This window comes from Mus musculus, chromosome 10, assembly GCF_000001635.26.
Source record: "Mus musculus strain C57BL/6J chromosome 10, GRCm38.p6 C57BL/6J".
In the NCBI taxonomy this organism is placed as follows: Eukaryota; Metazoa; Chordata; class Mammalia; order Rodentia; family Muridae; genus Mus; species Mus musculus.
The window spans coordinates 6,783,688-6,810,801 of record NC_000076.6 but is presented as its reverse complement, the minus strand read 5'-3'; the positions used below and the strand labels follow the sequence as shown (position 1 = coordinate 6,810,801).

At 39.7% G+C, this 27,114-nt stretch overlaps 1 protein-coding gene across 15 annotated transcripts in view; it reads right to left on the bottom strand.

The window, feature by feature from the left end:
• Window positions 1–27,114, bottom strand: part of Oprm1 (opioid receptor, mu 1) — a 279,617-nt gene that overhangs the window by 227,408 nt on the left and 25,095 nt on the right. For 6 of the 15 annotated variants that reach the window (NM_001304955.1, NM_001304950.1, NM_001302793.1 and 3 more), the window contains exon 1: window positions 21,644–22,232. The exons of 3 other annotated variants lie outside the window; for them this stretch is intronic. In NM_001304955.1, coding sequence (NP_001291884.1) covers window positions 21,644–21,927 — 284 coding nt within the window. In that variant the 5' untranslated portion in view covers window positions 21,928–22,232. Of the gene's footprint in view, window positions 1–19,558; window positions 19,808–21,643; window positions 22,324–27,114 lie in introns of those variants that run through there. 6 more of the 15 variants (XM_006512437.4, XM_017313827.2, XM_017313826.2 and 3 more) reach the window with 4 other exon arrangements.

The window sequence follows — 27,114 nt, the reverse complement described above, 5'->3', positions numbered from 1 at the left end:
ATCCCAACAACACTGTTTCTCAGACAGACAGCCCCAGACCTTACTTTTTTTTTTAAACTTTTTCAAAAACTTTATCAGGTATTTTCTTCATTTACATTTCAAATGCTATCCCTCCCCCCACTCTGCTCCCCTACCTACCCACTCCCACTTCTTGATCCTGGCATTCCCCTGTACTGGGGCATATAAAGTTTGCAAGACCAAAGGGCCTCTCTTCCCAATGATGGCCAACTAGGCCATCTTCTGCTACATATGCAGCTAGAGACACAAGCTCTGGGGGTACTGGTTAGTTCATATTGTTGTTCCACCTATAGGGTTGCAGAACCCTTCAGCTCCTTGGGTATTTTCTCTAGCTCCTCCATTGGGGGCCCTATGTTCCATCCAATAGCTGACTGTGAGCATCCACTTCTGTGTTTGCCAGGCACTGGCATAGCCTCACAAGAGACAGCTATATCAGGATCCTTTCAGCAAAATCTTGCTGGTGTATGCAATAGTGTCCGTGTTTGGTGGCTGATTATGGGATGGACCCCCAGGTGGGGCAGTCCCTGGATGGTCCATCCTTTCGTCTCAGCTCCAAACTTTGCCTCTGTAACTCCTCTCATGGGTGTTTTGTTCCCAATTCTAAGAAGGGGCAAAGTATCCACACTTCGGTCTTCTTCTTAAGTTTCATGTGTTTTGCAAATTGTATCTTGGGTCTTCTAAGTTTCTGGGCTAATATCTACTTATCAGTGAGTGCATATCATGTGAGTTCTTTTGTGATTGGGTTACCTCACTCAGGATGATGCCCTCCAGATCCATCTCCCAGACCTTACTTTTATCTTAACTTACTTTTCTATGTATATAATTATTGATTGACTCCTGTTTATCAAGTTACCTTTTGTGAACACTTGGACAAATTTCGTTTCTCTTGCACTAACTAATCTTAAATCTCTCAGAGGTTCCCTGTTTTCTGATATAGCAAGCTCCTTAAAACATATATACATGCATACATACATACATGCATACATACATACATACATAAACACACACAATCACAGACATACCCCTCCTGTTTTGGAGGTAGTGCACATTGAATTTGAGGTGCAGTTAGACATAGTGATGTAAATTAGGAGGCTGTTCCATCGCCAGGAGTCAAAGAAAATCAGCCATGGAGAGAGAAACATTAGAAATTCTCCAGTGATGTAACCAGATGAGAGCACGCCATTTGGGGGTCATGATTGCATTGGCAGCTGCTGTACCACTAATGTCTCAGCACGTACACTCAGCATTGTCTTTAGAATAGGAAAAATCCGTTTTAGCTGGAGCTAGGAAACTATGGAAGCAAATGTTTTATAGCATCTTATCATGTTGTCAGCACTGTCTCTCTTTTTCACAGCCTCTAGCTATGCACTATGACTATAGCTTTATAGCTAATTCTTTACTGAATGCTAGGTTATCTCTACCTATAAGATACATCTCAAAAAAAAAAAAAAGATACAGCTCACTTCTTCAAATCCTAGCCCCAAACAAACCAACCAAACAAAAAAACCAACCAACCAACCAACCAACCAACCAACCAAAAACATACCATACTTTTGCTACACCTGGATATTTGATTTTAATTTGAGAAAAGACACAAATTAAAGAAAAATTAATAGAATCAAGAAAGATTCTCTAGCTCACGGGTCTATAGGTTCATTGCCCTTGAATGGATTCATGTTTGCATCATCTAGGTGGTTTCAAGTTGAAGAGCATTTATTTATTTATATTAAAGTGGATACTTTCATATTTTGTAGGGATAGTTTATATTTTTCAGTGAGTATGTAGTGTTCTCTGAGTTAAAGTCTAAGGTGTTAGGCAATCAAGGCACAACACTGTCCTAAGAGCCAACATGAATATATTCAAGGGCTATGAATCTATAGATTTATTAGTGAGAGAAACGTTTTTGTTTCTATTAATTTTCTTTAATTTGTGTTCTTTCTCATATTAGAGGCAAACACCCAGGTGTAGCCTAACAGGGCATTATGTTTAAAATTAGGACCCATAGGTCTGAGCACCTTATCTGTGACCTTAGTCATGTGACTGAGCCTTGATTTCTATCTCATAAAGAGTCAGTTCTATTACCAATAAAGATGACCTCTGAATCAAACTGAAGGAAGATGGAGCTACACACCACTTCTATGCATTGCTGTGATAGCCAGCAGGTGGGATCTGTTTCCCACTCCACCTGTTGGCTGTCACTTCATAACAAAACTTATAAGATGCATATTATTATTTCTTGGTAGATGAATAAACTAGCATTCATGGAGGCTGGACAGCTCTCTCAGGAATAATGGAGGCAAGAAATCTGGGCAGATGGCTGAGTAGGAAGCACTGAGAATGTTTCTCCACCGAGCTATGACTGCACTGGCAGAGTCTGCCTGATGTAAATATTTTGGACCTTTGGAATACATTGAAGACTTGTAATGTCCATAGGAACATTGAGGCAGTTAACTGCAGTTAATTTTGGTCAGTTTTCTTTTGTTAACTGACTAGCTAGGTAGCCAGTTAACTGGACACCCTCAGCCCAGTGGCAAGCCATACATGAGCTGCAAGAGCAATTTGCACACAGTGTGTAAGCTCTTTGTAAGGTAGGCAGCAAGAGCCTTACCTTACAAATACTAATGTGTGTGTGTGTGTGTGTGTGTGTGTGTGTGTGTGTGTTCCCCTCACATGAACAGAGAAAGTAGCAGGGAGCATTGTTGAAATCTCTTCAATGGTACAAATTCCTTTCCCCATAGCTGAAATGACTTCAGGGGGATATAAAGGTACTGGGATTTCCCCTCTACCTTTTTCATTCTATCTATCTAGGTGTCTATGTAGGTATCTATGTATCTATCTTTGTATCTCTGTATCTCTGTCTATCTATTATCTATCATCTATCTATCTATCTATCTATCTATCTATCTATCTATCTATCTATCTATCTTTTTTGCCTTTCTTTCTTTCTTTTGGATGGAAGACAGACATAAAAGTAAGAAGCCAACACAAAGGGTATAAACATATGGAAAATGAGAAAGTGACTATATCCAGTGAAAAATACAAGCTCAGAAAATGTAGGAAAGACATAAATATTCGTCTCTGGTGGATGCTTGGAATAAGAGATGATCTACATGATTTAAAACCAAAGCAAGAACCAATATCCATGAACTTCAGAGACAGGAAAAAATCTGGTTCCAGATTTAATGTGCTATTGTATTTAAGCTAGAATTTTTTATTAGATATTTTCTTTATTTACATTTCAAATGTTATCCCCTTTCCTGGTTTCCCCTCTGAAGACCCCCATCCCATTCCACCTCCTCCTGCTTACTAACCCACCCACTCCCACTTCCTGGACCTGGCATTCCCCTACACTGGGGCATCAAGCCTTCACAGGACCAAAGGCTTCTCCTCCCATTGAGGACTGACAAGACCATCCTCTGCTATATTTGCAGCTGGAGCCATAGGTCCCTCCATGTGTACTCTTTGGTTGGTGGTTTAACCCTGGGAGCTCTGGGGATACTAGTTGGTTCTTATTGTTGTTCCTCCTATGGGGCTGCAAACCCCTTCAGCTCCTTGGGTCCTTTCTCTAGCTCCTCCATTGGGGACTCTGTGCTTAGTCCAATGGTTCACTGAGAGCATCCAACTCTGTATTTGTCAGGCACGGGCAGAGCCTCTCAGGAGACAGCTATATCCAGCTCCTGTCACTAGATTTTTTTTTTTTTTTTTTTTTGGCCAAAAATATAATAAGGCACAGACATAGGGAAATAGCACCTCTTTAGGAGGAGAAAAACAAAGACATGGAGAGAAATGAGGCAGAAACTGTCTCTGAAAGAGAGAGGATATCAGACTGAGTAGGAAAAACAACAGTCTTTAAAGATGGTCCACAAAGCAATGGAGGATGTGGAAAAATCAGGAAAAGAATGACTGGGCAGTGCCAAAATACTGTTAGAGGTGGAAATGCTAAAGCAAAGCAGAGGGAAACCCCAGAGTTGGAGATTATGGTAACTAAAATAGAAATGAGCATGAAGGTTATCAGGGAAGACTTAAATTAGCAGACAAATCTGAGCTGAAGGCCATCCAAGTTGGATGTATTAAATCTGGAAAACAGAAAGAAGGAAGAAAGGAGAGGCCCTTGGTCCTGTGGTGGTTCAATGGCCCAGTGTAGGGGAATGCCAGGGTGGGAAGGTGGGAGTGGGTGGGTAGGTTGAAGAGAACCCTTATAGAGGCAAGGGGGTATGGGATGGGAGTTTCCAGAGGAGAGACCTAGAAAGGGGGTAACATTTGAAATGTAAATAAAGAAAATATCCAATTAATAAAAAGAAAGAAAGAAAGAAAGAAAGAAAGAAAGAAAAAGAGAAAGAAAGAAAGAAAGAAAGAAAGAAAGAAAGAAAGAAAGAGAGAGAGAAAGAAAGAGGAAGGAAGAAATGAATAAAGAATGGGAGGGAAAACACAAAGAGGACTAAGACAAAATAGAAAGAGAGAAAGAAGAGATGTGTTGCAGACAGTACCAGATACTCCTAAGTTGGACAGATGATCTCATGCAAGCATCCAAGAGGATGACGACCCCAGGTAGGATGGAATCCTAGACTCACTTTGAGATATATAGTGAATCTGTCGAAAGACAAAGAGAATCTTAAAAGCATCAGTCTATCACATGGAAGGAATTATCTTAGCAGATTTCTCATCAGAAATGTTGGAAGCTGGAAGGCAGTCAAAGGGTTAATCTACTTAAAGTAACAAAAGAAAAGTATCATCATGCAAGAATACTTGGGAAAAATTTCTTCAAATGTGAGGGAGGAATGAAGACATTTCTAGATAATCAGAAACCGATGGAATTTGCTAAGTCTGTGAATTTCAAGATATCTTTAAGCAGCCTTATAGACTAAAATGGAAAAAAAAGTTGACAAAAGTTAAGGCCATATGAAGATAATAAGGTCTCACTGACTGAAAATAAGTCATTAGAGAAGAGAGTTTACAAAAGCTAATTTTCATACCGGTGGTTTGTCGCTACACCTTCTGCTTTTCCATGAGTTACATACCTGATACAGTGAAAATGTGAGTCTAAAAGGTTCTATTTCTTCAACTTTGCATTGGACATGCACATTTTGTTTTGTAAACAAGATACCAAAGCCTTAAAAATTATCACCAGGAAGCAGGGATTGTGACTAATCTGGCAAACACTAAAAACAAGTCATTAATCATCAAACCTTCAAATAAAGAAAACCTGGACATCAAACATCTAAATCAGATTTGCTACCAATCATGAATGGTGCTTAAAGTAGTGAAAAGGAGCAAGCAAGCCCTTCTTCATTTCAGAGGTCTAGCACCAACTTAACGCCAGTCTCATGACACACCTATCAGCAAAGAAATCTTCAATCAATGTACAAATAAGCTTATGAAATAAGGATGCAAGATGTTCTAAACAGAACACTGTCAAGCATGAGTTGCACCATATTAAAAAGGCTTATAAATCTTGGGGGATCTGATGCCCTCTCCTGGCATCTGTGGCACCTGCACACACACACACACACACACACACACACACACACACACAGAGGCATACAAAAAACAAATAGTAAAATAAATACTTAACAAGAAAATAGCGTTGGCAAAAAATGGCTCAGCAGGTAAAAACACCAGTTCAGACCTGGGAACTTGAGTGTTAAGGCCAGAAAATTGTCCTCTGACCTCAACACAAGTACTGTCTCACACACACACACACACACACACAGACACACACCACCTACACCTAATAATATAATTAAAACGTAATTAAAATGATAAGTGCTTATACTATGTCAGTATTACTCTGGGGGGGTGGGGTGGGTGAATCAGAACGAAAGGAGACAGAATTTATATCCATGTCCATTTGTTGTGAAGTGTGGCCTGTCAGTTTGACAATACAGCATACATTCCTCAAACATGAGCGATAATCTGTTTTAGCAAGGTTTGTAAGGTTTATAAGCATCTCAACCCACATTTGTGCAAATAGATGCTCACAAACTCCCTGGTAGCTGTGGAGACCCCTATGAGACTTATCTGTATTTTAAATACCACTGAGATTCCTACAAAATTTCAGACAAGAAACTATTTAACACTGTAGTTATAAATATGTTGATGCTCTTTGTTAGGCAAATAGAAGATTTGGGTAATTATGACTTATTGCCTTTGTTGTCTAGAGTTTATAATCATGGAATTAGAAATTTTTATGTGTCTTGGAAATATAACAACAGATAATGATAAATAGTAGCATAAAACAGTAGAACTATATACCAGATTTCAGAGTGAGAGGGATTTTAAAAGAGTAATTTGATTAACGCTCATGGCAATTTAACTTGAAATCCCATTTGTCAAAACTGCAGCTGGGCATTCCTTTCTTACCATTTTAGTGTGCGCAGATACCTGCTGCTACCTAAGTAGTTTAACATTTCATTAGTGTCTGCAATGGTAGCTTTCAGGGCCAATTGAAAAGAAAATAAAGGTAACTCAATTTAGCTCCCTGGGATCCTGACTTACATACAACTGCATATTTGTGATGACTGTTTTCCATCCAATAATTATATACTTTTTTTCTAGGAAACAGAAGGCAACTTATTGCGCTTTTCTTTTTTCCTTGTAAGTGTTTTCAGGCAGAGATTTTTTTTTTGGAAGGTATTTCCCTTCCCCTGTGGAGAATTCAATAGCATTTGTTAGGGGAAATATGATTCATGAATAAACTCATAATTTGGCAGAGCAAGGAAGTTTCACTAGTTTCTTAAAGGCTTTAAGTTCAGTCTTCTGGTGTGACAGGTTATTAAACCAATATAGGCTTGGCTTCCAACTTGGAATGGGCTCATTTGGCAGTAACAATGTTTCAGTCACAAAAAAAAAGGAATTTAAGTGTGGTTTTAAGAGGAAAACTCCAAGCACAGAGATGATTTATAATTTCACCGCTCTCTATGCGGTGTTGTATTGCTCTTGGGAGTCACCTACTATTTTTGAAATTTCTCCTCTTAGTTTTGTATTAGTAACTATTTTTTTTCCTGCCATATGCTTTATTTATAAAATGTCTGATGGATTTGGAAATATATATGTATATGTTAATATTAATTTGGAAACATGTATCCATATAATGTATATATGTGTGTGGATATGTATAATATATGTATATACACATTATATATATGCATACATTTCACACATGTATACATGTAGATGCTATAAATCATGATGCTACATTATCAACACATGGACAACTCTAAGAACAGTTTGATGTATTTAATATCCTTACTTTGTGATAAAAATGTTATATTTCACAGCTTCTCCAAGCTAGAAATAAAAATCTTATTAAGCTTTATATATAAATGTTCTGGGATTTTATGCTTTAATGCATCTTGACACCAAATCTGTATTTAAGTTTTTCAAAAAATACATATTTTTATCCTTACTCTGTTCCCCAATCAAACATCCCCTTAGTGGTTAACACAGATTCGTGTAACACATTCTCACATTTCTTTTTGGTCAGCAGAGATTCTCAATCAGACACAGCTGTCCTGGCTTAGAGGGCCCTTCAAGAACCAAGTCTCTTTCTCTCTCTCCCTCCCTCTCTCTCTCTCCCCCTCCCTCCCTCTCTCTCCCTCCCTCCCTCCTTCTCTCCCTCCCTCCCTTCTTCTCTCTCTCCCTCCCTCCCTCCCTCCCTCCCTCCCTCCCTCCCTCCCTCCTTCTCTCTCTCCCTCCCTCCCTCCCTCCCCCCTCTCTCCCTCCCTCCCCCCTCTCTCCCTCTCTCTCTCTCCCTCTCTCCCTCCCTCTCTTCTCTCTCTCTCTCCCTCCCTCCCTCCTTCTCTCTCTCTGTCTCCCTCCCTCCCCCTCTCTCTCTTCTCTCTATCCCTCCCTCCCTCCCTCCCTCTCTCTTCTTTTCTCTCTCTCTTCTCTCTTCTCTCTCTCTCTCTCTCTCTCTCTCTCTCTCTCTCTCTGTCAGGGGTCTGTGCCAACACTGAGAAGATCATGGTTTAGCATTTAAGTAGCTAGGATATGGCAGCTATTAAAACTGTGTTTTATTAGATGAGAACAGCCAAGAAAATGATAGAGAAGTATCAAGGGTCACCTTCTTGGTGGCTTTTGCCAAGCATTTTGTCTCTGATGGTGACAGGAAGCCATTAGTTTAGGTTTAGCCCCAAATTGAACTATTTATTGCTGCTTTCTAGAAACAAAGGTTAGTTGAATTTCTACAGCAGCCTGCTATTACATTTTCTGAGATCAAACATATACCTCTGTATTGAAGCTCACAATTCTATTACTCAACTTTACAGATATGGAAAGGTTGGTAATTTTGTGGCCTTTGCATTTTCTGCTCTGGGAAGTAGCATTTCCCTTAAAGTCTAGAGCTTTGCATGCCAGGTATTTGTGAAGTGCTAGATATGTAGTAGAAGTCAGGACATCTGAGACATCCCAGAAACTTCTGTGTGATGCAGCTTTCAGCTCAATGTAGACACTTCATTCACGAATTTCCGTATCTTATCTTCCTTCTTCCCATGGGAGGGAGCCCGCCTTGTTCACTTGCTGTCACAACCTTTGCCACTCCAGATTCTTTGTTCTGCTGAGGCCTAGCTTCACTGGGTTTTCAGGTGAAAAATTTACAACTATAAGGACTTTTCTGTCCATGTTAGCTTACAGTCTACCATCAACAAAGCAGGATTCCACTTATTGAAGATTTCTTGGGATACCTTGTTTCATTTTCCAATCTGCTTCTAAGCAGATTATGGAATGACATGGAGTAGACTATTCAAGGAATCTGTCCGGGAGATGATGAGCCTTGATTTTCACACAGTTCATGAATAACTACATCAGCCAATGAAGAGGAGAAGAAAAAGGAAAAGGGGGAGGAGGAGGAGGAGGGAAGGAGGAGGAAGAGGGGGAAGGGAGGATGAAGAGGGGGGAAGAAGAGGGGGAGGAGGAGGAGGAGAGTTCTAGATAGAAGCAAGAGTAAAATGGGGATTTGTTATAGTGTTTGCATCTGCTTCCTGTACCCAGGATCTCCAGGCCCACACAAACATGCCTGTGACCTGGACTTAGTACTGATGGAAGATGACCTCCTCAGAGTCTCCTCATCTGCTTGTTTCAGTTGGGAGATGCAGATACAGGGTTATCTTTTTATTTAATTAGGTAGATGCTTTAGTAAAATCCTGGAATGAAGTTGCTGTTCTTCATCAGGGTAGGCTTTTTTGTCTCTTCCTTCCTTCCTTCCTTCCTTCCTTCCTTCCTTCCTTCCTTCCTTCCTTTCTTTCTTTCTTTCTTTCTTTCTTTCTTTCTTTCTTTCTTTCTTTCTTTCTTTCTTTCTATTGCTTTCTTGCTTTCCTCCTCCTCTTCCTCCTCCTCTTCGATGCTTGCATATTTGATTTTTCCAGGTTCAACCTGTGTTAGTCACTGTGACTTCTGCAGATTCTCTCCATGAGTATCTTTGGATAGCAAATTGGGAGAATGAAAAGGCCAAACCTTCATAGATCAGCATCTTTCTTTCAATATAAATGTGGAATCTTTCTAAACCAAACCTTGGCAGCCCCTTTTACAATACTTTTACCTTTAAAATATTTATAGAATATTTGTTTTCTTACTCTTAATTATGTGTATGGATATATATCTGTGTGTGGGCGGGTACATGTGAATAAGGGAAGGCCCACAGAGGTCTAATATATTAGATATTCTAGAGCTGGAATTATAGGTAGTTGTGAGCTGTCCAACATGGGTGCTGGGAGACCAGCTTGGGTCCTCTGATTTGTATGTGCCATCTCTCCAGCCCCAAGAATTTTACTTTAGAGAATTCCAAGTTTTCTTTTAGTCATTAGCTGCTGAGGAACAGCCCTCTAAACATTTTTCTGTTCTGTTCTTTTCATTTCTATGTTTTTCTCAATACTGCCAGGAATTAAACTCAGGGACTCAGAGTTGCCTGCTAAGCTTCCTTCCACTGAGGTTTAGGCTCAGCCTAGCACTGTGATCTTCACAAACCAGAAACAGGACACAGAAAGCAAAAGGTTAAAAATGATTGCAACATTAACATAATATAATCTGGCCAATAATGTATATATATGCAAAGGAGTGGACACACTTTAATATGAATAAAAAAGAACAAGAAAGGCTAAATATCCTGAGATGAGGAAGGACTGGGTGCACATCACAGATCCAAGTGGGGAAACTGGAGACTAAGTTGATTGGTACCCCAGGTCTAGTTCTTTTTGGGATGTGGGTTTGGTAGTTAATTAAATACAATACATTTGATAGTAAGGTGTAAAACTGAATGTGAAGTTATACATCCTCCATCTCTAATGCCAATTCTAACTGTATAGAAGTTATTTAGATGTAGAGGCTTTAGGTTACCATTAGGTTAATAATTTGATCAATATAACATCTGGTTAATTTGGGTATGTGATTTTTTTTTGCATACTTTCTTTTTTGATGTTTTTATTTATTTACAAGTTTTTATTTTAAAATAAACTTTATAAAATTAGATAAAATAGTATAGTAAATTAGAGTATTAAAATGGTTCAGTTGTCTTATATCCCATGGCCTATTATGTTTTAAATATGGAAGTGGAAAGTTCTGTGTGCGTGTGTGTGTGTATGTGTGTGTGTGTGTGTGTGTGTGTGTGAGAGAGAGAGAGAGAGAGGGGGGGGGGTCTTAAATGGAACTATGGAAAAGCCATGGCTCTTGGCTAAATAATAGATATACAAAGGTGAGCCTGGTACAGCAACTATCTCCGACTCATAATTTATTGACATGAGTATCAGCTAAGCTGGTCACAGATATGAACCGCTGGTAGCAACAGTGTGTGGGAGTATCATAACTTCACATCATAACTGAGCTTTTGCCAGTACAAGTCTACAAATAATTAATGGAGTCTATTTTCCCAAGCTGAAAGACAGACTCAGAGAACAAGACCCAGTTAGCCTGAGATGAAATGACACCGAGAATGTCAGTGTGTCATAAAGGAGACCTGCAGACACAGACTTTGTGAGGACCCAGATCTCCTCTTTCCTTCATTCTGACGCCACTGAGGCAGGGTCTACCAGTAACGTCACAGTTCTAGACAAGTTCTGGGAAGACAGAGAAATGGAGAGAGTATGCCAGGCAGTCATCCAAATGAGTCCTCAACAACTGGCTCATGCATCTACCCGTAATGCAATGGAAAGTAGCAGTTTTAAAGGCTGAAAAGTTAAGTGTCATAGAGATTTTTGCTCAAATATTAGTTTTTATCACTTTTTTTTAGCCAGATAAATCAGGCTTAAATAAGCTTATCATATGTGAAGGTTGGAAAATCTTAGTACTTTCCTGAATCGGTTGACACAAGGCTGGGAATGTTTAGAACAGTGGTGTAATTTAGGATTACTAGTAGGGAACCTAGGATATAGTAATGTTCAAAAAATGCTAATTATGGAGACAATGACGATGACGCCACTGCCGATGATGATGGCTTCCAATTGGGATTCAGTTTTAATGAGGGGGACACTGTTTTGGAGGACAGATCTCTGGGGATCATGTGTTCCATTTCATTAATGCTTCTTTTCCTGGGCTTGTATTTATGATGACCTTATATTTACTATAAAGCACTACTTTTTATTGCCTAACATGTTTTACAGATGTTACTCATGTGTACTAAAGATGATATGTATCCTGACCTATGATTGGTCTAATCAGGTGCTGATGTTCAGGTTTCCAAAGGGCATCTTTGAGCAATTGTCATTCTAAAATCTTTTAGTTCTTCAGTTCTATGGCTGTCTGTTTTAACTAGAATGCCGATCAATTCATTTTATTTTGTGTATAAATTTAGCATCAAAAACTCCATGGAAGGAAAAATGTAGCAGGTGCACTGGAGCACATTGGTTTCATCATTGTACCAGAGTCAGAGGGATTTTACTATATTAGAAGACATGTCTTTAGGTCAAATACACTTTGAAGGTGTTTGAAAGCAAGGGCATGTTCTTTCTTTCCTACACTTGCTATTATTTGGAACTTCTATATTGCTGAATGAGCATTGTTGGTAGAAGTGTTTATTTATCTTCTCCCTTAGACTGCACTTTTGAAAAAAAGAAGGTTGCTTTCTAATTTGGCCACTGTGACTAAAATCTGGTCCATCAAAGAGAACACTATGTTCATAGTTGGTACTCAACAAGCATCAACTATGTTTAATATTCTTCAACATCACTCTGTGTCTGTTGCTTTTCTGTTGCTGTGGTAAAACGCCATGACCAAGGCAACTTATAAAAGGAAGAGTTTATGGTTGGGGGCGGGGGGGGGGGAGTGTAGGGGCTTCTGGTTCCAGAGGGATTGTGGGGAAGTAGCAGGCATAGAAACTAATGCAGAATGTTGAGAGCTCTCATCTCAGACCACAAACATGTACCAGAGAGGGGTAGAAGGATGGCTCAAGGCAGGTTTTGAACTTTAAAGCCTGCTCTCAGTGATATAGTTTCTTCACAAAGATCACATCTTTTAAATTTACTTGAAGAGTGCAATCAACTAGGGAAAAAGTATTAAAATGTCTGAGTCTATGGGGGGGGGCAGTCTTATTTAAATCACCACAGTCGGATAAACAACTTCTACCTGTGTGGCCTCCCACAGGAATAATAGCAGTGTGTGGAAAAGGGAGTCAGGAGGACCAGGAGGTCTTTAGAGTCTCAAACTCTAAGGAGTATTTGGAGCAAGCCTGGGCTACAGAAGAGCCCTAAACATAACATTTTCTTCGCTGATTATACTTACCTTTTGTGAGAACTCTATTGAGATGCCAACTTTAGTTCTCAGATATATGATTCATATTACAAAGGGTTAATAGATTTTGTTTATCAGAAGAAATAAAAAAATAATAAGGTTCTTTCTTAGCACTGTCTGATTTTAATATAGTCACTAATTTTAGCAACTTTTGACCATCATCAGAGGCAAACTCATGTTTAATTTCACTCAATCTGTGTGCTTTTCTTTCCAGAGCCGATGGGGGATGAATAAAAATGAAATAACATCAGTAATAATTTCCTTTCTTCTTGGCAAGCACAATCAGATGCTGATGTTCAGGTTGTACTGCTGGCAACACTTTCCAATTAACATTTAATCTTCCCCCACAGAAAGTTCAACCTGGCATGGAACCCAGCATCTCAGTGGAAGAATGTTGAAATAACAAAGAAAGCTGTCCCTTCTGTTTTCTGCCCTTCTTTCTACAGTCTTAGTTCTGAGAAGGCACAGTATGCTTCAAGGATGCTATCCCACACTATACCCAACACTTGCTTTGTTTGTAGAGTTTGCCATCTTGATTTTGGCAGTTAATCAACATTGACTTATTTGACTGATTAGAGGGTCAGACTCAACAAAAGTCAGGATGATGATCTTTCAGTTAGGATGGAGTTTTAGATGCCTAAATTTCCATAGCTAAAGTGCAGGCAAAGCTGTGGATATAAATTTATTTTTCTGACTCAGATGAGCTCTCATTTGGTTATAAAATTTCATTTTATGTTATCAGGATCCACCTTTTATTACCATACAAATTTAAAAGTGAAATATGTAAATATCAAATTATCTAACCTTGGATTGATATTTTTGGAAACAATTTCTCAATCTGGCCTGGAAGTCGTCATGGAGCCCAACTGGCTTTGAATTCATGATGTATTTTGTTCAAAATTTTGGTTTGTAGTTCCCCTACCTTCTGAATTTATTAGACAGTATGAAAAGATTCATCAAGCAGGGAAACAAATGCATTATCTATCTGCAGAATGTCTTCTCCCCAGCAAGGTGGGTTTGGAGTCACCCAATGCCTCGAGAAACAGTAAATACAAGGGGCAAGAAGACTGATCACAGTGGTACCCACGTGATGCATTGCTTTGCTTCTATAGACTAAACAGATAATCTACAGACAAACTTATTTGAATGGATAAAAATTACAATCTAGGATAAGTAAAAGCTCTGAGTACATGCTATTGTGCTGCTGCTTCTGGCCTGTGTCCTGTGGGTTGAAGTGTGAAGTAATTTGGAAGCAATCGAGCAATCTTTTCTCTCTTGCAGAACACTTCAGAGTAAGCAAAGATTTTTACTATAGTATCCAACTTAGATCTGAAATCCCTGTGAGACTGAACATGGTTAGTGTTCTTTACAAAGCACTAACTAATAAGAGTCAAGTAATTTGGGTAATTGGCATGAACATTTTACAATGGGCAGAGATTCAAACCTTTCTCTTTGCTCCTGGTTTAGCTCTCTATCTACCATGTCTGTTTTGAAGAGAACTTCAAGGCCACTTTTAAGGAAAACATTAAAACATGGAGGGATTTAGCTCCCATGGAAGCCAATTTACTAGGTGCAGTCTATACCCCCTCCCAGAGTTTAGCTCTTTTAGATTTCCTTAAAACAGGCCTTTCTTTTCACAAGATCAGCATGGTGGGCCAAACTGCAGCTGCAAGAACGTTGATGAATATTAGAAGCATGGGAGAGCTTTCTAAATGTCTGTTCCCAGAACCGCTTTATAGATTGTGGACAGTGGCCTCTCCTCCTTTTCTCTCTCTCCCCCCCCCTCCCCTTCCTCTTCCTTTTTCTCCCATTTCAGCTTCAAAAGAAGTTAAAGGTTTATAAAAGAAGTTCTTAGGTAATGTTAATTTGGAACCAAGAGTAAGAACCATGTTTATAGAAGACCTGGAAAGCGTCTCCCATGTGCTTAATAGCATTATAAGGTTTTGTGCAATGGCTATGACATTCCATGGTTAGATAAAAGGAAAATCAAAATTCATTATCCTTTTTATATAGACAGGATTCCTTGCTAGAACTTAGATCCAGTTCTCACCCAAGAACACTTGAGAAAGAGAAGTTGTTTCTAGTGGACTCTATATGTCACCCAGCCACAAGTCTATTGAAACATAGGTCTCTGTGCAGACTTCAGCCTGGTGGTCACCTGTGTAAGCTAAAGTACTGTTGTACCTACAAAGAGGAGTTTGCTGGGCGCAGCTGATTGAAGGGTCACTCATGTCATTTATATGTGGATGGATGAAATTGTCAAGGTATGGAATTAAGTACAAAGGGGATCTCAAACAATGTACATGAAGTCACTGAAAAAAAAATCATGGATAGAAGTCAAGAATCATCCATAGCCTCCAGACACCTGGGGTTCCTCTTAGCCAGCTGGACTGACTGAACTAAAGGAGGTGACAGGTTTCAAAACAACATTTGAGACCTAAGGCAAACAAATGTTCAAAATACAACTATGTTATATAAGAGAGAGAGGGGGGGGGGAATAAACAAAGAAAAAACCCAATCAGCATTTGTGGTTTAAATATCATAAAGATGTCAATAGAGTCATCTGGCCCTGCCCATCCCTGAAGATCTAAAGACCAATTATTTGTTGATGATGGATGGAGAGACATCTCCTCCAGTGCAGTAGCCACTTAAGCATTGCCAATGCTTGTTGTGTAAGCAACACAAACGAAATCAGATGGGTCATTATAAAATAAAGCATGAGAGGGGTACTAGTTAGGAAGAAGGCAATCAGAGGGTGTGATAAAGAAACAGAAGAGGGCAAGGGGTATATGATTGACATGCAGAGTGGAAAGGATCATAACAAGCCTCATTTTATGTACGAACAATACATGTAAAAACTGAAGGAAGCAATGCTTCCATATCCATCAAGAATGAAATAAATCACTTGCAAGAAGCCTAAACGACATCTTTTTCTGGCCGTACATGGTGGGTTAAGCATGGCTGGTATGCAAGCCCAGATACCTTTGGGGACAGATTTTATATGTGCCAAGAAGTTAATATGAATCCCCAGATGACAGTATCAGTCATTCCCCAAAGCCTGCAAGTGGTTGAGGGTGAAAACACTGTGCAAAAGCCTAAAAAATGACCTGCAATCAATGAGCATGAAGAGCATTTAAGAGAGGGAATTCTTTAGAAATTTTCTTTTCTTAGCACTTACCCTTAATTACTGGCTAAGGGTGGTCAGGAATGCAGGTAGTCATTTGGACCAATGGAGAGATGGAAGTCTGGGGAGATACAGAGGCAATTCCATGTGGCTCCTACTAGAACCAACATTAGCATTTGTTCAGAAAAGGCAGAGCTGCCTGTCAGACCCATCTGTAGTAACGGTGTTGTTACCTATATTTATTCTTATTTTCTGAGTTTGAAAAAATGTTATTTCAACAAAATTCTGTGTCTATAATTATTATGAGCTTGACAACTGCATAAATAGAAAATTCCATACCTCCTTTCCAGCCTTTGGCCAATAAGATCTTGTGGGCTAAATTTAGTCAACCACTTTTTCTTATGGTTCGTGAGCAGAGAATGATTTTGTGATATTTGAGTGGTTGACAGACATCGAAAGAAAAATATTTCAAAGCATGGGAGCCCAATATGGAAGTTCAAATTTAGTGTCTATGTAAAGTTTAAATGAGACAGAATTGTTCCCATTTGTTTCCATAATGTCTATGGCCTCTTCTAAGCTATGGCAGAGTTGAGAAATTAGAACAGGGATTATCTGGTTGTAGAAAGAAAACACGTACTTTCTCTCCTTTTATGAGAAGTGCTGGACAAGGTGGCTCTCTGCTCTTCATCCCACGGTCAGGATGGGCAATTGCATGCTGCAAAACGAGGTGATCCTTACCTTGGAGCCGTTTAAACTCACATTTTACTGTGTCTAATGAAAACATTTAGGGTATTAATGTAGACTTTAATGTTCCAGATTGAATATGTAGCTGAATGTACATGTCTATCACTATCACTGTTGCAGAGAACAGGCAGAATTGTAGATCTAGAGCCATCAAGTTGCAGGCAGAGCCTTGATAAACGCACTATTAAAAATTAGAACAAAGATTTTGTTGCTTAAAATGGCTTCTAAAATGTGCTAAATGTAGTTATGAAATCATTGTGATGGTGTAGCTATAGGCTAGTTACTATTTATTAGGTAATTTCTCCTCTATTTTAGAACTTCATTGGTAATGAATGGTGAGACCCCAGATAATGGAACAGAATCCTAAATTATGCTCCCAGACATTCTATGTTCCTGTCTCACAATTCTAATTTTACTTAACCCACTGTCTTTAAAAATATATGGAAATCAAGTTAATTTTGATAGTTTTACTCCAATATACAAAATAAAATAAGCCATGTCTGTTTTTTGAATGTTTGTGGTACACCTAGCTATCTGGTGCCAAAGCAATGAGGGAATTATTGGAGTGTCCCTTGCTTTCACAACACTCCATTTGTGTGGTGAACTTGCTGCTGCATGTAATACACAGCTGAAAGTCTTGATTGTCTTATTTGAGGAGGTTTTGAGTATCAGAGAATTCTGTGTCTGTAGACTTAAGCAATTGAAGTTCAAAAGTATTTGGGAGATTTTGTAGCACTGCACTCAACACACAGACTTCTTGTTCTTCCCTAAAGAATGCAGCATGCCATCTTTTTGCACAACATTTCTATTATATTTAGGTTTATATGCAATCAGCAGATGATTTAAGATATCAAAGTTAAAGGGAAATATTGGACCATTTAATACATAGGCTTGAGGTGTCTGAACTGGGTATTTACAGGACTCCTAAGGTCAAATCCCCTTTGGATACCCAGAGTTGACACAATTTCCTTGAAGATTGCTGTATATTCCATCAATCCTTATTCTAGGAGGAAGCTACAGGCTACTTCACTGATCTTATTTGGCTCTAATATGTACTTGTGGGCCTTGGAATCCACTCTAGAGTTGTGTGAGTTCGTAGAGAGCTATGAATTACTTCAAAGGCTCTGTTTGTAAATTCTCAGATGGCTCCAAACAAAGTGCTGTTCTGCCTCTAGCCACTCATACCGTGAACTAGCATCCCTTCTGAAAGCTAGGGTTGCCTCTCATGCTTCTTTGTAGGTTTTCTTTAGGAGCCTGAAGTAGGCTAGCTAGGTAGAGGGAAAAGAGAGGCACAAGGCACAGGGGCTGGAGGCAAGCAACCACAGAACTGTGATACAGCTGAGCATGATGGGATTGCTCAAGCATTAAAAGCCAGAACTACCCAAACTGGCTGGAAAGAACACAACTGACCAATTCCCCCAGGAACTGTGCTGTGCATCAGTATGTTACCTTATTGTTAGTTTCCCAGAACTGGCTGTTCCCATCATATCTCTGAGGTTAGGATACATCCCCCAAACTCCATATAAGGATAGAAAAGTGTAATAGACCCTATTTCAGGAATATCCCGCCCCTTCTCTGTAATTCTTCACCTTAATTCATGAATAATTCTCTCCTCTATGAATGCTTGCCTAAAGGACAGAGCTGTCCAAAATGCCTGGTATTCTACATTCTCCTGAGAAGCCTTCACTTTCTCTTGGGGGCTACTTTGGCTCTGCAAGAGAATTTCCTCCTACTTCTCTGTCTTTTCCTCCCGTCTGTGAATTATTCCTCTGATCATGCAAGAAGTAGAAAACATTAGATAGAGGTGTCATAATGGTCTCTGAGACCTCCCTAGGCTCCACCAACCTCAGCAACTTTGCTGTTTAAAATGCCCTCTAATATCCAAAGCACAAGGAAGCTGTTAAGTGCCTTGCATGGAAAGTATGCTAGACTTTATGTAAGCATGTCTTCAGATGTGTATGGTTGGCTTTGAGTTCAGTGGCAGTTTAGTCTGCAATGTATATTAAATAGGACATCCATAAAAAGAAACACATATGGATCAGGTTTATGTACCGATTAGTTGATGATCGTGCTTCAACCAGAGGCTCACAGCAATATTGTGGTAGTCATGGAGACTGCAGAGTATACCATGATAAATGATGAGGACCCCTGTATTCGTTTCTTTTTGCCTGTTTATTCCCATGGTGACAGTAGCAATCTGGTCTCAATTCAAAGCTGTAGAGTTGTATTTATACTTATGCACATATGAACTGTGAATTGTTGGTATCAACCCACAATACTGATTCCTCTTTGAAGCAGATGATACCCATTAACAAAGCATTTCTCTCCCATTTTTAAAACCAAAGGTCTTCTTAGATGATGGTTACCTATGACATTTCTATGGAGCCATGTTTATATTTCATGTCTTTAATCTGGGACAGAATCCTTTGTCTTTTCTTACATTCCTAAGAACAGAACTTTATAAGAATCCCACTTAAGGTTGGCTCATTTATGGTGTTGTGGAAGGGATAATGAAGATGGTCCTGAGAAAACAGACATTAATAACATCATGGGCACTACAGTCATTTTTGTTGCTGTTGTTATTATAGTCATCTGTGATTCAGTCAGGATGCTAAGCTATTCTGGACGATACTACCTTCATCTAGCCAGCAGTCGTAGCTCATGGACTACTTAATCATATGTGTTGTTTTAGGGAGTAGATGTAAGTGAGCTCCTTTTATTACTTTGTGGGCTCATACTTTTCTTTTGTAAAAGAGTGACACAGTTCCTGAGCGGATCTGGGACATTGAAAATTACAGACAGTCAGTTGAATGAGCTCAGCTACCTAGGCACAGAGTCTTCAGCCCACAGACACTTGACCAGCACTTCATGTGTCATTGAACTGCCTCTTTTTCTATTTCACATTCTTATTCTCAGAAGGTTATCTGCCCATGGAATTAAGCACTTTATCTGCCACAGGTGGGTGTTTGGGTTGACCTTTCAAATAGAGCTGCCTTTGTCAGAACTTTCAGTACAGAGAAAAAAAAGCACAATACCATGTTCTCAGTGAGAGACAGTGTGACCATGTCTCCAAGTGAACAAGTGAGAGGCAATGCTTTTAAAATGAACCCACCAGGCCAGGAACGAACTCAGCATTGGGCAAAGACCAAGCCATGTCTGCTCCAGCTGCTTCCTGTGCTACTGGCACTCTTTATAGAAAAATAGAAGCTGGAGGGGATAAAAAGGAGGGAGGAAGATGCTGAGATCATAAAGAGAAAAAGCTCCTGGATTCTTTGGCAATTGTTTCGCACCTTTTAAACCCAAGAACACATGCATAAATTTGGGGTGTTTTGTTATTTAGTATCACTACTGTAAAGCAAGCTTTCTCTCTTGATCTAGCAAAAGAATTAACTCAAACCATCAATGTATATATCCTAATAAACAGAAAATTATGTGAGCACAGTGACAGCCATGGGCAGTGAACTAGTAAATATCTTGTCTCAGTTAAAAAAAAAATGATTTCTTTGTATTGGTTCAATTGTCTAGCATAGAAAACCCTAAGAACATTTCAGTTCTCTCATTTTATGATTCTGTTTTTACCCCCCAGGAACAATGAATAGCATATTTTCCTTACCAAAAGCCATCTTTTAATTACTGCTGTAACTGTGTGATGAGACTGACTGAATCTCTAATTTGAATCTCTGTTTTGAATCACAGAGAATAAATGTCTCAAAGCATACATTTCTATATTGATTCTCTGCCTGTGTTTTTCTTCTGCTGTTAGCCTTCCTTTCAATAGATGGTGCTCTTTTCTCAGAGACACATCCTTCACCCAAAGACCAGAGAAATCAGCTTTACTTTAAACAATCATTAATTAAAGAAATCAGACAAGCAATTTGCAGTACCTTGGGAATAAAAGCATAATGAGGGAAATGATCTTTCAGGGACTCTGAGCACTCTGTGGAAGCCTGAGACATGTGTGTTGAATAGGTGAAGCAAATATTGTAACTAAACATGGAAGTGCCAAGCTCATGATGCCACATAACCCCACTGGGAAGAAAACTCAAATCAGGAGCCATTTTAAAGTGCTGGGGTATCCATCTACTTTATCAGAAGTGGATAGATAAGTACTCCACAGTAACAGGCTGAATCTGAAGATGTAACTCAGCCAACACAATATCACGTTCAATCTTTGCTGAATTCATCTGGAGCACCCAAAACAACAGAAAGCAGACTCTTTCTGTTCAAACTCTTTGAAAGTAATTTCACTAGATAGAGATACTTTCCTCTCTAGACCATCCTGAACGTTGCTGCTTTTAACTTCCTTAATTGCTTCTCATGTTTGCAAGCACTGAAGAAATAGTTATGCCCTGAGCTACCCAGCAATTCCAGATCCCACTTGGAACTCCCTCAGCAGAACTGCAGGAAGAAAGTACTGTACTGGGCTAAACATCACAACAGCTTACTTGCTACCTTTAAGCTACCCTGCCCAGGAGAGATGGCAGGAAAGCTTCCTCCACCTGGGGCAGCCTCAGGATGGAAGAAGAGTAAGATAAAGGCTCCCAGAATATAGAAGTGGTGGGACTGTAGTCTAGCCTAAACCAGCAGGTCTAAAAAAGTTATCGAGTTTATCTCTTTAACTTACTGTGAAGCCTCTGTCTTTCAGTTAGGAGAAGCAAACAAGGTTCCCCTCCTCACTGTTTACAATTTCCTATTCTTACAGCTCATCCAGAGGGAGGATTGACTGCAAAACATGCTTCAAAGACCCTCTTGGCTTAGAATAAAAAGGGGATCCAAGATGGAGCCTCCCACCACCACATCTTAATAGTTTTGGCCAAAGAAATGTCTTGTCTTTGGAATCTTGAACACTGCTTTTTCAAGGAGAGGGAGAAAAATAAAACCAACCAACCAACAAAACCCAGAAAAGTAAAAGCTCACACACAAACAGCAAATACTCTATTCAAACCACCCCCTCTTTGTACCCTGTTTACTTCTCCTCTGTCACTCATGGGGGAGCTTTGTCCCCTCCCCCCTGCGGAACTAGGTATTCAGAACATGCCTTACCTTACAATCACATACATGACCAGGAAGTTTCCAAAGAGGCCCACTACACACACGATAGAATAGAGGGCCATGATGGTGATGGCTGTGACCATGGAAGGGCTGCCGGTCTGAGGGCACAGGCTGTGGCTCCCGCCAAGCCCCGTGCGGTTAGGACCGCATGGGTCGGACTGGTTGCCATCAACGTGGGACAAGTTGAGCCAGGAGCCAGGTGCTGGGGAGCAACTTGCAGGAGCTAAGGGGTCAGAGCAGTCGCTGATGTTCCCTGGGCCGGCGCTGCTGTCCATGGTTCTGAATGCTTGCTGCGGACTCGGTAGGCTGTAACTGAGAGCACTCAAGAGTGTTCGGGTTCCAGGCGCCCCAGCCTCTTCCTCTCACAGCTGCCCTAGGCTCCGTCAGTTTCTTACAAGGACAAGCCCTAGTGGAACCAGAGAAGAGCGGCAGGCAGAATGGAACGTCTGAGCGTCCGATATTCTCCTCTGCTTGTAGCCCCCTCCCACCTTAGAAGTACACGGAGGCGCATCCTTAGCATCCCCAAAGCGCCACTCTCTGAGTGGAAGGGAGGGAGCATGGGCTGTGAGGGATCCAGAGGCTAGAGGGGAGGGAGGAGAGAGAAGGAGTGGATTGTGCGCAAAGCAACTCAGAATCAGCCTCCTCAGTCTCTATGCACTTCCGTGTAAAGGAGTGTAAATTGGGGTAGGGGGGGGGGGAGCAGAAGCGGGGATGCTGCAGAGAGGGTGGGAAGAGAGACTCTAAGTTTCTTTGTAACAACCATGCATTAGGTTGTTTGCATCAGCCAGGAAAGTCGTTGGTCTGTTAAAATCTCAATGACCCTTATACCTCAACACTCTTCCGACTCAACTAACCATATGCAATTAATTAGGACTGGAGGGTTATTAATGTTGTCCTTTACCCACATCCCCATATCTGAGGGAAAACAAACAAACAAACCAAAACAAAACAAAACAAAAAACCCCTTTAGTTCCTCAAAAAATCAACCCCACAAACCTGTTCAAAGAAACAATTGTCTTTTTCTAAAAGAGAAAATTTTTGTGAAAGAAGCCTGTTTCATGTGCCCCCACTCCTTCAATTTCTCTTAGGTTAGAAGGTCTATTTGCATCTGATTTTTTTCCTAGTGAAGAAGAAGCATAAGAACACATTAGAGATGTGAGGGAGGAGGGGTGATAACCTGTAAATAAGGAACCCACTACCCATGCCAGGTCTACTCTCCTGGACCTGCTTAGGAAGATTTATCCTAAGCTTTCGCACTGCCTCCACTCTCCCGAGCTTCTGGGGAGCAGGTTACTGAATCAAGCAGAAATGTTTTTTCTTCCCACTATAGAGAATCCAAAAGAAACTCCACAGCTCTTTTGAGTGTGAAATGGCCTTAAGCAAGATCCTTGAGGAGCAAGAATGCATTTAAAAAATGTTAGATCTCATGTCTAAGTTCACAAGTGCTTCTGAAGGAATACAATCGTAAATTCAGCAGTAGTGTGGTTTCGTCTCAACACTGTGTATGCATATGCATGCCATGCGCATACCCATAGTTTTAACTATAAATACTGGAAATAAATGTCCCCGCTCCCATTTGGTTGTAGAAAGTTTAACTGAATTCTCACAGACTGTGGGGAAGCAAGCTTAGAAGGAACATATATTTTTACTTTTAAGCAATCATTCTGAAAAAAAGATAACACACAGCTCAACTATTGTAGACTTTTGGCCAACGTTCAGTATTATTTGTCCCCTTTTGCGTTAAAGGGTGTCATTTCAGCAGTAATGTAGATAAGGTTTTCTAGAGGCTGCTAAAATACCTTTAAATATATTCTCTTCGGAATAAGTGTGTCAGTTCATATGGCTGAGCTGAAATCTGTGTGCTCACATTCATCGGTCTCCCCAGGACACACAGAACCATCTTTACCCCCTTCTTGTGAATGACAGGTTGACTTGTGGTGCTTACTGCTGCCTTTGCTATCAGATCATTTTGTGATCTAGCCCTGTAATCTCTCGCAGTGTGATGCTACTTTACCTCAGTCTTCTTCTCAGAGTACAAACCTGAATTTTGTCCAACCATATGTTCTCATCTGAGATCAATATTTCCGTTCTATTGCTCTTTTGTGTGCTTCACTGAGAATAATTACCATCCTTCAATTACCCTAGAATGAAACATTTCCTAAACATCATTTCATCTCTCTCTCTCTCTCTCTCTCTCTCTCTCTCTCCCTCTCTCTCTCTCTCTCTCTCTCTCTCTCTCTCTCTCTCTTATCTATCTGTCTGTCTCTCTGTCTATCTGTCTACCCACCCACCCACCCACCCACCCATCCCTCTCTCTCTCTCTTCCTATTTTCTATATGTTTTATTCATTCTATATATATTGACAAAATACAGCTAAATATAGTTTATCAGTTAAATATGAATATTAAGTTGGCCTTGAAAAACTTATTGAAACGTTACACAGAAATAATAACTTCGTAGTACTCAATAGACACTACAAGGACCAAAGTTCAACTTATGTTATTTCTTAGTTTTCTCCATTTCTTTCCAAGGAGAGCTGAAGCTCTTCATGAAGGCTTAAATCTCCCACAAAAAGAAGCAGACTATTCAAAAATGACTCAGCAAACTGAAATTCTAAATATTTTATATAGCCTGTATTCTAAACTTTAATTTTCTAGAGCCTTAGTATTTTGTCTGTGGGAATATCTGCCTTTCCACTGATGTTTCTTGCTAAACCTTGGTTTTTTTGTATGAATCAAAAATAGTTTATTACCTACTGGTCTAGGTTTAATTTTGCTATCAAAGCCTAAATAGTAAAACGTTTTAATGAAATGATTTGCTTAAAAATGCACTGTCACCATATTGGATAGATTCTGCAATGGGCTAAAAGTCACTCCTCTTTTTTGGGTTTCAGTGTCTATTGGCTTTAGGTATTTGCATAATTGCCACCAATGTACACTTATTTTCAGAGTGTAGTCCTGATTTTGAGAGTGGCTGTTAATGGAACACATGATTAACAGCTATTAATGAGAACTGGAGTCATAAATACTATACATGGACTAATTACAGTGGTTACCAGCTCAAAGAAAGAAGGCCATGCAGTGTTTCATCTGGAGAGCTTGTTGAGTGTTTTGTAGCTACATTCCAGTATTAACATTTGAATGTGCATAGCTAATTAGAAGACAATTGAATTTTGATACAATTTTATTTTTAGGCTACTGGAATGGTGCATAAGACTTCAATAAGATGTAGTAAGATTCCTTGGTTTAGAGCTTACAAAATAAAAAGCTAAATTCATAAAGTGTGGAGTTTATTTTAAAAAGTGGGTTGTATTCTTTATTTTCTGGCTGTAGATAGTTTTGTCATGAGCCCAGTAGAGTCTCCCATCAGTTTACACTTGAACAGTGGTTACTCTTTATCAGTCTCACTTAAAAATTATTGAGCATTCACAAAAACTTCTGTTTATGCAGGTGTTATGGCTTGAATGTAAAAAATGCCACACAGCTCAAGTGTTAGAACTTTTGGCCCTCAGCCGCTGATGCTGCAGAACCTATAGAGGGTAAGGTTTAATAGAGAAAATTGCTACTGGGAGAGTATCCCTGGGGTTTTATAACCCAGCACCAATTCATAACCATTCAATGCTTTGCATTGCAGTTGCAACATGGTCACTCCTGATACCATGCCTGTATTCCCTCACACTTTAAGTCCAAATAAACCCATCCTTTTTAACTGTGCATCTTGCCAGGTACTTGGTTGCAGTAATGAGAAAACTACCTAATACAGTGGGTTTTTTTTTAATCATAATTTATCACATTAGAAGTTAAAACTAAAAAGTTTAGAAAACCACATTTCTTTACCAATTTAGCAAAATCAACAACACAAATATGACACAGAAAAACAAATAATTTTGTTGATTTTTAAGGGATGTCATCCCAAATTTTTTCCCAGGATCAGCAAAAAGATATGTAGTAGGAAGAGTGGCAATATGGCTGGACCATTCTTTCAACTATATGAATTGGAGGTAGGTAGTTAGGTTCTATCTCAATCAGGCACAACACAGGTGGATGAAGTATATGAAGAAAAGGAAAGAATGTTCACATTAGATTTGTGGTTGGAAAGAAGAGAAAAATTTAGTGGTCTTTATAAATAATTGTGGCTATCTTCCTTTGATACTAAACTCAGTCAATCATCATGTCTTAAAGGGAAGCTGGGTAATAGGACTTGAAACTACACAAATAATTCTTAAATCTTGTGGTACTCACACTCCCATGAGCTGGTCTCCTATTTTGAGTGAAACTTAATCATGACTTTATAATAATGCCAAATGGTAATTTGAGGCTATTCATGGCATTCTATCACTTTCCAAATGCCAAAAGGACCCTGTTCCACTAATAGCTATTCACACTTGTTAATACCACCACTAACTATGTTGGAGAAATTCCTAATATTGTGGCACTATCAAATTTTTTTATTTTCCAATTTTGTTGGGAAACCAGAATCTCTTCCCTGATAATCAATAGTTACAGTCATACTTGAGGTGATACATCCACTGTCTTCATTTTAAAGAAAATAGCAGCCAAACATATTTTTCAAGTAAGTGTAGATATCTGTCTTTCAGCCATTCTTCAGATGAAAATAGTGTTCTCTTGGGGTGGGGTACATGGTTCCTGTTACAGTTGTGACAAATCACACACATACTTGTGAGTGACAACCCTCTGTGGTTGGTGATGGGCAAAATGTTCTATGTGTACATTCTGTTTTCTAACACAGGATGTCTAGGGTCAGGATATCTGCATGTTTGTGTGTTTGTATATCATATCTTTTTTTAAAATTGGGTATTTATTTCATTTACATTTCTAAATCTATCCCAAGAGTCCCCCATACACTCCCCCACCCACCCACTCCTACTTCTTGGCCCTGTCGTTCCCCTGTACTGAGGCATATAAAGTTTGCATGACCAATGGGCCTCTCTTTCCACTGATAGCCAACTAGGCCATCTTCTGATTCATATGCAGCTAGAGACATGAGCTCCAGGGGGTACTGGTTATTTAATATTGTTGTTCCACCTATAGGATTGCAGACCCTTTAGCTCCTTGGGTACTTTATCTAGCTCCTCCATTGGGGGCCCTGTGATCCATCCAATAGCTGACTGTGAGCATCCACTTCTGTGTTTGCTAGGCCCCGACATAGTCTAACAAGAGACAGCTATATCTGGGTCCTTTCAGCAAAATCTTGCTAATGTATGCAATGGTGTCAGCGTTTGGAAGCTGATTATGGGATGGATCCCCGGATATTGCAGTCTCTAGATGGACCATCCTTTTGTCACAGCTCCAAACTTTGTCTCTGTAACTCCTTCCATGGGTGTTTTGTTCCCAATTCTAGGAAGGGGCAAAGTGTCCACACTTTGGTCTTCGTTCTTCTTGAGTTTCATGCATTTAGCAAATTGTATCTTACTTATATCTTGGGTATCCTAAGTTTCTGGG